The following is a 10,701-nucleotide window of genomic DNA, read 5'->3' as shown; positions in this document are numbered from 1 at the left end:
CGGAAGGGGGAAGGGGGAAAGAGGAAGGGGAGGGGAGGGGAAGAGAGAAAGAGGGGCGCTGGACAGGTACAGGAGGAGGGGAGAGGGACGGGGAGAGGGCTGGGAGGACCGAGAAAGGAGGGTCGGGGGAGGGGTAGGAAAGAAGGACCAGGAAGGGGGTGGGAAGGGGGTGGGGAGTGAGGAGCATGGGGGGTGGGGGGCGAAGGGCGGGGTAGGGGCCCTGGGGAGGTCGGGGAGGAGGGTAGGGGGCAGTTGAGGTCAAGCAGGCCAGGGAGCTGAGCGGTGGCCGGGGAGCTGGGGGATCCCGGGTGCCTTTGGAAGCCCTGAGGGGGTTCTTCCAGGATGGGTGGGAACCTGCAAACTTCAGGGCCCCCTGGCAGGGTGCGGAAGGACCCCGAGGGCAGAAGTGTCTGGGCAGCCCTGAGGCAGACCAAAGGAAGCCCCTTGGGAGAGGTGGGGGTCTCCCACCGTTGCTGAGGCTGCCCCCCCTGCCCCCACGGCCTGCAGGGAAGGGGGTCCCAGGTGACAGTCGTGTCCTGTGTCCTGACAGGGTCAGATGCTGGGAGCTGCCCGATGGCAGGGGTGGGCTGGGAGCCATCCTGAAGTCTGAGCTGGGTGGGTTGTAGCGAAGGTGCCAGCCTTCCCTTCTTCCTCTTCGGTGGCCACATTTTAGTAGCCATGCGACCAAGCGAGGTCACTGCAGGGTGGCCCCTCTTGTGCTCATATGGGGACACCTGTGCACAGGCTCCTGGGGTGGGTGGCACTGAGGGCAGGGGTGTGGATCCAGAACACAGAGCCTCCCTGCGACCTCCCTGCCCTGGGCCCCAGAACTCACCCACCCTCTGGGCCCCAGCAAGCTCCCAGCCAGAGGTGGCCTGGCAGGCGATGGGAGAAGGGCAAGGTCAGGGCCTTGTGCCCCCTGCCTGGGGCCTCAGGTGCTCCTGTGATTCCCCACCCACAGCCCCTGAGCCCACCACCCCATAGTGCTGGGCAGAAGGGGTGGGGAGGGGCACCTGCTGTCGGCCTGAGGTGGCCAAGCTGCCCACCCAGGAGGCCCCCAGAGCCCCTGCCCCACTAGAGGAAAGCAGATTCCCCAAACCCATCCCAGGACGAGGCAGGCTTGGGCCCTCTGAGTCGGCGTGTGGGGCTCCTGCCACCCTGCAGTTGCGCCCCCAGGGCCCCGGATTCCAGTTTCTCCTGGGACCCTCGTCCCTGCAGTTGGCCCCTGAGGCCCTGGATTGGGGTTTCTCCTGGGACCCCCGTCCCTGCATTTCGGCCCCTGGGACCCTGGATTGAGGTTTCTCCTGGGATCCTCGTCCCTGCAGTTGGGCCCCTGAGACGTGGATTGGGGTTTCTCCTGGGATCCTCGTCCCTGCAGTTGGGCCCCTGAGACGTGGATTGAGGTTTCTCCTGGGACCCTCGTCCCTGCAGTTGGCCCCTGAGACCTGGATTCAGGTTTCCCCTGTGTGGGCAGCAAGCCACCCAGGCACCGAGGCAAGACACCAAGGACACGAGCTGTTCCAGTATAATAAAATATAAAACAAGAATAGCTATAGCAGATGTAGATCTTAGATATGATTATATATGAATATCATTAATCATTAGTTGGTAGTAATTACTCTTTATTCCAATATTATAATAATCCTCACTCTACAATCATAACCTAGGAAAAACCAGGCCATACAGAGATGGGAGCTGAGGGGACATAGTGAGGAGTGACCAGAAGACAAGAGTGCGAGCCTTCTGTCATGCCCGGACAGGGCCACCAGAGGGCTCCTTGGTCTAGCGGTGACGCCAGCGTCTTGGAAGACGCCCGTTGCCGAGCGGACCGTGGTCTAGCGGTAGCGAAAAGTGTCAAGGAACAACACCCGCTACTTAGCAGACCGGAAAAGGTAGTCTCCCTTTCCCCGGGGGAGTTTAGAGAAGACTCTGCTCCTCCACCTCTTGTGGAGGACCTGACATCGGTCAGGCTCGCCCGCCGTTATCCGGAGGCCTAACCGTCTCCCTGTGACGCTGTGCTTCAGTGGTCACGCTCCTAGTCCGCCTTCATGTTCCATCCTGTACACCCGGCTCTGCCTTCTAGATAGCAGTAGTCAAATTGGTGAAAGTACTAAAAGTCTCTGATATGCAGAAATAATGGCATAAGCTGTCTTTCTCTTTGTCTCCTCTCTCTGCCTCGGCTGCCAGGCAGGGAAGGGCCCCCTTTCCAGTGGACACGTGACCCACATGACCTTACCTATCATTGGAGATGGCTCACACTCTTTACCCTGCCCCTTTTGCCTTGTATCCAATAAATAACAGCGCAGCCAGACATTCGGGGTCACTAGCGGTCTCCGCGCATTGGTGGTAGTGGTCCGCAGGGCCCAGCTCTCTTTTCTTTTATCTCTTTGTCTTGTGTCTTCATTTCTACACTTTCTCGTCGCCACACACAGGGAGAAGCCCACCGACCCTGTGGGGCTGGTACCTGCACCCCTGGGACCCTCGTCCCTGCAGTTGGGCCCCCGAGGCCTGGATTCTGGTTTCTCCTGGACCCTCATCCCTGCAGTTGGGCCCCCAAGGCCTGGATTCTGGTTTCTCCTGGACCTTCGTCCCTGCGCTTGGCCCCCGAGGCCCTGGATTGGGGTTTCCCCTGGGACCCTCGTCCCTGCAGTTGGGCCCTGAGACCTGGATTGGGGTTTCTCCTGGGACCCCCGTCCCTGCATTTCGGCCCCTCAGACCTGGATTGGGGTTTCTCCTGGGACCCCTGTCCCTGCAGTTGGCCCCCGAGGCCCTGGATTGGGGTTTCTCCTGGGCCCCCTGTCCCTGCAGTTGGGCCCTGAGACCTGGATTGGGGTTTCTCCTGGACCCTCATCCGTGTCACCTGCAGGCTGGCTGCTGTCTCCAGCCTCTGTGCAGGGTGGAGCCTCCTGGGGCCGCTGGGGTCTCCATCGGTGCCCGGTAAGCAGAGGGTGCCGGATTGGGACGAGAGGTTCTGCTGCTTCCCCTTGAAGCCCCCGCGCCACCTGCAACCGAGCCCACCACAGCTGTGTGGGAGAACGCCCCCCCGCCACTTCTCCCCCGCACACCCCAGGGCTCCAGGCCAGCCTGGCAGGCAGAATCTCTGGGCTGGCCCCCCTCCCCACCAGGGGCCCTGGACGCGGTTTCCCCTTTCTACAGGGCAGGGCTTCCCCAGTCACAGACCCCAGGGTCTCCCCAGGCAGTTCCCAACCTCCCAGGACCCTCAGGGCTGACCCTGCCTGAGAGGCCGGACAGTCAGACCCAGACACTGCCACTGTCAGGCCCCCACCTGGCTGGGACAGCCGGGAATCCCAACACCCCCGCCCCTAGGAAATGGAAACTGGGCTCTTTTAAAATGAAAATCCAGTGTGTGGCTTTGAGTAACAGGAGAGTTTTCTGTCATCTGCAATGGATAGAATTTCTCAAACCCAGACAGGCTCAGAGCCCCACCGTGGCCTCCCACCCTCCGGATGAGAGGTGCCAAGATCCCTCCGGAGGCTACACTGAGGCTGGAGGGAAGAGGGAGGGCGTGACAAGCCAGTCTCAGCGGGGGCTTGAGTCTTTCCTGGAGAGAGGTAAGTGGCCTCTTCCACAGGACCCCTGGGTCCACACAGGAGGGAGGCTAATTTGCACCTGACACGGAGCCGGAGCCAAAGCTTCCTGTCCTATCCCAGGAGCCACACATGGCCAGGAATTCGGAATCCCCAAGAGGGAGCTCTCCCCAGGGGACGAAGCGGTGGGCGTGAGGGGCCCCTGCAGGGTGGAGGGACAGAAGGACCGGCCCAGGTTTCTCTCGCCTGGAAACCCCCCCTGGGTGGAGGGCTGCGTGGCTGGCTTTGCTTGGTTTTATTGGAGTTACACACATAGGAAGAGGCTGGAGCACACAGGCACAGCTCAGGGCAGACCCACAAAACCAGGGGCAAGAGACAGGAGGGGCTGGGCTGCTGGCGGGGGCGGGGTCTCAGAGGTGAGGCGGGGTCTCGGAGGCGGGGGGCGGGGCCTCGGAGGCGGGGGTCTCAGAGGCAGGGGTCTCGGAGGTGGAGGCGGGGCCTCGGAGGCGGGGCGGGCATCTCAAAGGCGGGGTTGGGGGGTGTCTCAGAGGCGAGGCGGAGTCCCAGAGGCGAGGGTTGCCTGAACTTCGGGGCGTCACACTTGCTGCGGGTAGATCCCGGGGTTCAGCCGACACATGCACATCAGCCAGAAGACGCACACGGTCATGGACACCCAGATCCAGAAGTCCTCGTAGGGCTCGGCGTGCGGCCTACGGCAGGCACGGCCAGGGCGCTCGTCTTCCTCCCGGCGGCACCCACAGCGGGCCTTGTGGAACCTGGACCTCAGCTGCCTCTTCTGGTAATAGCCTTGGGAGACGCAGCCATTGCCCTGGGGGCCGTAGGCAACGTGGCCACCGCCCTTGCGCTTTATGACATCGAAGACTGAGAAGGGGATGGTGATGGAGCCCTCACTAACCGTGATGGGGCCTTCGGCATTGGCCTCCAGAGGGGCGTCGTGACCCGCGGTGACCAGGCCACCTTCCTTCTCTTTGCCTTCAGTGATGTCAGTAAAGGCATCTTTGCCTTGGACATCAGCAGGGAAGGAGGGGGCAAGGGAGCCCTTGACCTGGGAGGGGAGGCCACCAGCATTGGTCTCTGGCAGGGCGTCGTGACCCACTGGGACGAGGCCCTGGCCGCCTCCTTCCTTCCCGTTGCCTTCAGCCACCTCAGCAACGGCATCCTTGACATCAGTAAAGATGAAGGGGAAGGTGATGGAGGCCTCTTTAGTGGCCACAGGGCCATCGGTGGCCTCCGAGAGGGTGTTGGTGAAGATGCTGGTGAGGGAGGAGGGGAAGGTGAGGGAGCCCTCCCCGCTGGCCGAGAGGCCCACACAGTAGAACACGGTTGGCGTGTGTTTCCCCACAGGGACGAGGCCATTGTTGAGGGAGATGGGGCCCCAGCCCTGGGCCACGCCAACCGGGCTGCAGAGGGAGCCCCGGCCTTTGAAGAGGAAGCCTTTGAGCTCGAAGGTCTGGATGCTGCTGCCGAGGAGGCCGGGGCCATGGAAGAGGGGGTCTCCAATGGCCACCGGGAAGCCTTTGCCCCCAGGCATGGCCACAGAATCCCCAGACAGGTAGATGGAGCCCTGGCCGATGACCAGGGCCCCACGGCTGCCGGTCACAGGGAGAGAGGCCCCTGCAGGGGTGGCAGGGCCCTCAGCGATGGGCACCTGGTCATTGCTGGTGCCCACAAGGGAGAAGGGGATGGCGATGACACCGCCACCCTTGCCAAGGTCGTCGCCAGGGGTGGACAGCGGTTTGCCCCTGGAGACGGTGCCAGTGCCACCCCAGGCCGTGGCGGGGAAGTTGCCTTTTGTGGCGTTGGCGCTCCAGGCAGGGTCTGGGGCCTTCTGGAGGAAGCAGACCCCCAGCTCACAGGCCTCACAGCAGCCCTCATAGGCCTCCCTGGGGTGCCGGGCTGGGCCGGGGCCATCCCCGTAGCAGTCCTGCAGGATGTGCAAGACCAGCCTGCTGAGGAAGGGCTGCTCGCCCGGGGGCCTCACCTGGCAGTCCCCGGGTGCGGGGCACAGCCTGCACCGCTGGCCCCAGATGCGCATCTTCACCAGCCCCCGGTGGCCGGCCCTGTCCCACCACAGGTGGAAGAGGACGTGCACATGGGCCGAGTCCCAGGTCCCCGGACAGTGACCGCACTGGAGCCTGCGGGGGGAAAGAAGTGTGTGTGAGTGCAGGAGAAAGAGGCCCCACACCCAGCCCTCGCACTCTGCTCTGCGGCCTTCTTGCCCATCCGACCCCAGCGCCTCGCTGCCCCCTGCCTCACATCCCACACTCAAACCTCAAACCTCAAACCTCACCCACCAGCCACCCGGGGCCGCGGCCAAGGCAGCCTAGCACCTGCTCCTGCCTGTGCCGAGGCTCTGAAACCACCAGCCCCTCAGCCACACACAGGCAAAAGCAGGCCCATGCACACTAGCCCGCAGCCCCCTCATGTGGAGCGCTGAGAAGCAAAGCAAACCTCCTCTCAGCAGTTTTTCAACAAAACCCGCTCCGGCCTGGCCTCCGTGAGGCGTGGGCAGCCTGCCACCTGCATGGCTCTGCTGGTGTTTTGTGAGTTGGGGTTAACACAGGAAGAGGCAGGCCTGCCGACACACTTAGGAGGGGAAAAGCATGCATGTGGGGGCTGTCCCTGGGGGCTCAGCAAGTGGGGGTCCCTGTCCTGACTGAGAGGAGGCGATCCAGGAGGTCGCCTGCCAGCTGAGGGGAAGGATATCGCGGAGGCCTGCGGTCATGGCCCAGGCAGCCCTGCTGGGCGTCACCAGGCGAGGGGAGATTTGGGGACAGCACTGGGAGGGATTGGCTTGTCCACGGCGGTCATCAGACCGGTGACCATTTGCTAGCCACACAAGCAGCTGTGAGCTTCAGGGAACCCTGCATGAGTGAGAGGCTGTAATTCAGTTCCAGGCAGTGGAAGTTTCTGGATGACAGAATATTCTATAGCCACACTGCCCTGCCTGCAGCCTCCAACCACACTGGCCACAGAGCCCATGGACACGTTCGTGCTGGAGGAACTGAACTGCTGACTTTATTTAAATGGGACTGAGGAGCCAAAGCCACGGGCGCTGGGGCTGCATGTTGGGGCAGCCGTCTTCAGTTCTCTCCCGCCAGCTGGGAGCCGCTCAGAGCCATCTCCACCTGGCTGTGGGAACGGTGATGTGCTTCCCAGCACTTCTCAGACCTCAACACGGGTTATTACTTTCCCAGCTTCTGAAAAAGCTGGGATTCTGCACACACCTGGCCCCAGGGGTCTCAGGCACTGAGGAGCTGTGTCAAAGGGCAGGACGACTCCCCCTTTGCCCAGCGTGTCTCCACAGAGGGACGGACCAGCCAGCAGCCTGGGGGCCTGTCAGGCCGGGCATCTGCGAGGATGTGGAGCTGCCCCGCGCCCCTCCCGGCTGGCACCCGGCAGAGCTGTGGATGCCTTGCCAGGTGGAGAGGCGCATGGCGCCCGCCCTGCTGCACTGACGGCACCACAACCGTGACGATGGCCTGTGAGGCTCACTTGTGACCCACAGCCACCCCGGGCCCCCGATCAGGGCCGAGCACCCCGCTGTGTGCAACACAGGGCCGGATGGTGACCACAGGCTCCGGCATGCCCCAGGGCCCACCTGTCAGCACTGATGGCTGCGAGACCACGGCAGTGCCATGGAAGCAGGAGATGAGCCTGTGTCCAAGGGCAGCGCTGGCCCAAGGAGCCGAGTGAGGGAAACCAAACTCTCCATGAGGCACCCGCCATGTCTTCCCCGGGACCCCTGCGTCAGCAGCCGTGTGCCCAGCATGGCGAGGCAGGGGCTCCGGTGGGAGAAGGAGCACCCAGCCCCACCCTCCCGTCTCGGGGACAAGACGAGGCCCGACAGCCCCACCCAGCCTCTGGGGCCACCCAAGGGCCCGTGGAAAAGCACCTTCAGCCCCCTGCCTCTCCCAGGGTCCCCAGCCTCTGGCCGCACCTCGAGAGCCCCACCAGTAGGTACTGGACACCACCGCCGTCCAGGCATCCCGGGACCAGGCTGTGCTCAGGTAGCAGAACCCAGACGTCCTGGGGCTTCCTCTCAGCCATGGCCAGGGTGAAGGTGCTGGCCCACATGTCTGCCCCAGCCCGGTCCATGCTGCCGCCTGGCTCCGCAGTGCGGGCTGAGGGCTGCGCCCGCTGGGGGCCCAAGGAAACGTCCCCGCATCCCGCGCCGGCCAATCAGCCACCTTGACAACAGCATGGTCTCCATGGCAACCTGATTTGTCTCCGAGAAATGGGAAGCAGAAAGGAAAAATACAATACAATGCAATCTCCCATGACCCCGCCCCCCAGAGAGCATCCCTGTGGCAGCACCGTGGTGGTGGTGGTGGGCCCGTGGACACGCAGGGGCCTCCCCAGACCCGTGCGTGTAGAGGCCCGGGTGTTTTCACACATCGCACCAAGGAATCATCCACAGCCCTCTCTTTCTAGTGCACATCAGGAGCGGTGGCCCACACTCATCCCTTGCTGAACGCTTGGTATTTTTCCAGCTTGTGGCTATCATGTAACTTATTCACTCAGCTTCTCTCTGCAAACAGCACTAATGCTTTTCACACAAACAAAGCTGAGAAGAGCTTTATAGAACGTGTATCATTGCAGATTGTCCCGTGGGTGTATTCTCTTAAACTTTTTACTAGTGAGAAATATAAAATATTTACATAAAATGCCTAAAACATAAATGCAGAGCTTCACAAATTATTCTAAAGTCTTAAGTCACCACGTCCTATAGGAAGAAACAAAACCTCGCTCTGCCAGCCTCCAGAGCCTGCTGCCTGTTCCCTCCCGATCTCAGCCCGCGGCCCCACCCCCACCCCCTGCCCTCCTGGCAGAGGTGCCACCAGCCTGGCCGTGCCTGCACAGACAACGTTGAGGCTTCAGCACCTATGATGCCTCCCTCACCGAGCCCTTTAGCTGTGCAGCTTCTGAGCTTTACATAAACAATTCATGCATGTGCCCAGCTTCTCACGCCTTTTCAGGTTGTTTAATTTGTGAGATTCAACAGCATTGCTGTGCGTGGCAGCCACCTGTCATGGCACAACAAGGAAGGGTGAGCTGAGGAGCTGGGACACGCAGGGGCGGAGACAGCCAGCCGATCCCTGCAAAACCTCAGCACAGATCTGCCCCCGGGAGGCTCCCGGCCACCCGGCTCTCCTCACAACTCCCATCTCGCCATCTCTCTGCCCTGCACACTGAACAATCTCTTCTCATTTTTCTACCGCTTCACACATTATCTCGTCGTCTCTGTCCACTCTGCAGCTAACGCTGGCAAGCGCCTTGTCATAGTTTTCATTTCTGAACCTTCCTTTCGGCCCTTTCAAACCTGTGACATCTTCCCACCTTGCAGCCAGGTGTGGCTGCAAGATAGAAGAGGAAGCCAGTGGGACGTACTCTGGGAAGGGGCCTCCACACAGGGCCAGACTGCCAGGGAAAGCCCCGCGTTTCTCATCCCAGCTTCATTTTCTTCTATCCATCAGTGCTGGGATGATGGCTGCACTCCAGCCTGTCTTAGACCTGCCTCAAGCACAGAGCTGTGAGCCCAAGGAGCAGGAAGGCGGGAGCCCGGGGCTGTGGTGACAGATGGAGTCGTCACACCACTGGAGGGTCGCCCACCTCTGGGTTTCCTGTTCACACGAGAAGTAAGCCAGCTGCCACTGTGGTCTCGAGGCACTGTTCTCTGGCACTGTGGATGATCACACAGCTAGCCGGAGCAATCCTAACTCACTCGCCGGGCTGCATCTAAGGTCCTGGGGTTTGCTGGTTGGCTCCGGGCCACTGTGCGTGTGTGGGCCCCTTGTGGTCCTGGTCGTGTGCCCCTGCAGGGGTCTAAGAGACACCTGCTGTCCACTTGCCTCCAAAAGCCTCGGTCCACAGGGGACCTCCTCCCACCACAGCCCCCCAGAGCTAGTGTTTCCTGGCTGCTTCCGTGCCACGCTGGGGCCACAGCCCTGCCTGCCAGTCCCACCTCTCAGGCTCCTCAGCCCTGGAGGCCACACCTGGCTCTGAGTTTAGGGAAAAGCTTTGGAATGATGACTGACCACAGTCACCCAAAATACCCTCTTGGATGGCAATTCCGGCCCTTATGAAATGCAGGGAGCTGGTTGCCCGGGCATTATTCGCTCAAGAATTGTTGGGTTTTCCTTAGACCCAATCCTAGAACACCTCCAGAGGCCTGGGCGGCAGACAGCAGAGAGGGCATCCTGTCCACGCCTCTGTCCGACTGCCCATTTGTCTGTCTCCCAAACCCACAAGCCACGCCCTGCAAGAGCTGCTTACGTGGCCCCCTCACAAACCAGCCAGCCATGAGCACCCCCTCTTCTTCGCCAGGGACGGATGAGGCAGGGTGTGCACAGCACCCACGGGTCCCTGCAACATGTGGCAGGGTCCTCCTTGGGCCTTCTGCATCAGCGCCCACCTGGAGCCGGCCACGGGAGCCCCTCTCCAGGCATGTGTGGTCCCTCCAAGGACAGGCCCTAGGACCCAGGCCTGGGGCAGACGCCTTCTGACCCCGCTCCCTGCCCAGCCTCCCCGAAGGCTGGCTCCAGGACAGGGTGAGATGGGGGTGGGAGATCGGACCACAGGGAAAAGAAACGATCAGGGGAAGCCGGGTGCCTCTTCAGCACTGCTGCCCACCTGGTGTGGTGCCTTAGCGCTCCCTCTCCCCGCAGACACGCGCTCCCTCTGGGGCCCCTTCCTCTCACGCTGGTACCCGTCTTCCTGAGCTCAGCTTCTGGGGAGGGCAGCTGGCAGGCCGGGGACAGCCCTCCATTGGGAAGCAGAACTTGCAGCTCAGGTGAGTCTCACCACAGTCTCCTGCCGGAACGGATGCACTGCCTGGGCCTGGAGGAGCAGAGGCAGCAGCTCCCGGCGAGGGAGGAGCAAACGCCAAGGCCCGGTGGGGCCAGAGGACCGGTCGGCTGACGGGATGGTGGTCCTTGCTCAGAGGGAGAAAGAGACGGGCAGGAAAAGGAGCCGGGCAGAGAACGGTGGCCGTTCGCAGGTGCTGGGGCTCACCCTCCCCCCACAGACCTCAGCTGGGGCTCACCCTCCCAACACAGACCTCAGCTCGTGGCTGCAGCGGCAGGGACAAGGCCGCCTCCCAGACCCCAGGCCCTGCAGTCCCACGGGCCCC

The 10,701-nt window shown here is 62.3% G+C and overlaps 1 protein-coding gene across 1 annotated transcript; it reads right to left on the bottom strand.

The window, feature by feature from the left end:
* Nucleotides 1–3,052: 3,052 nt before the first annotated feature.
* RTP5 (receptor transporter protein 5 (putative)) lies at nucleotides 3,053–7,769 on the bottom strand. The gene is made up of 2 exons (XM_004033503.5): nucleotides 7,510–7,769; nucleotides 3,053–5,704 (listed from the first exon to the last, which is right to left on the bottom strand). Exons 1-2 carry the CDS (start codon nucleotides 7,665–7,667, stop codon nucleotides 4,144–4,146), a joined length of 1,719 nt encoding a protein of 572 aa, XP_004033551.1. The 5' UTR covers nucleotides 7,668–7,769; the 3' UTR covers nucleotides 3,053–4,143.
* Between the last annotated feature and the right edge of the window lie 2,932 nt (nucleotides 7,770–10,701).

This window comes from Gorilla gorilla, chromosome 11 (genome assembly GCF_029281585.2).
Source record: "Gorilla gorilla gorilla isolate KB3781 chromosome 11, NHGRI_mGorGor1-v2.1_pri, whole genome shotgun sequence".
NCBI classification, from domain to species: domain Eukaryota; kingdom Metazoa; phylum Chordata; class Mammalia; order Primates; family Hominidae; genus Gorilla; species Gorilla gorilla.
This window is presented reverse-complemented; position numbering and strand designations above follow the sequence as displayed.

Bases quoted from the DNA above. Each gene is read 5' to 3' on its own strand.
- RTP5 (XM_004033503.5), bottom strand. From the start codon at position 7,667: ATGGACCGGGCTGGGGCAGACATGTGGGCCAGCACCTTCACCCTGGCC. The intron at 5,705-7,509 runs GTGCGGCCAGAG...TTCCCCCCGCAG, and splicing joins CTACTGGTGGGGCTCTCGAG to GCTCCAGTGCGGTCACTGTC.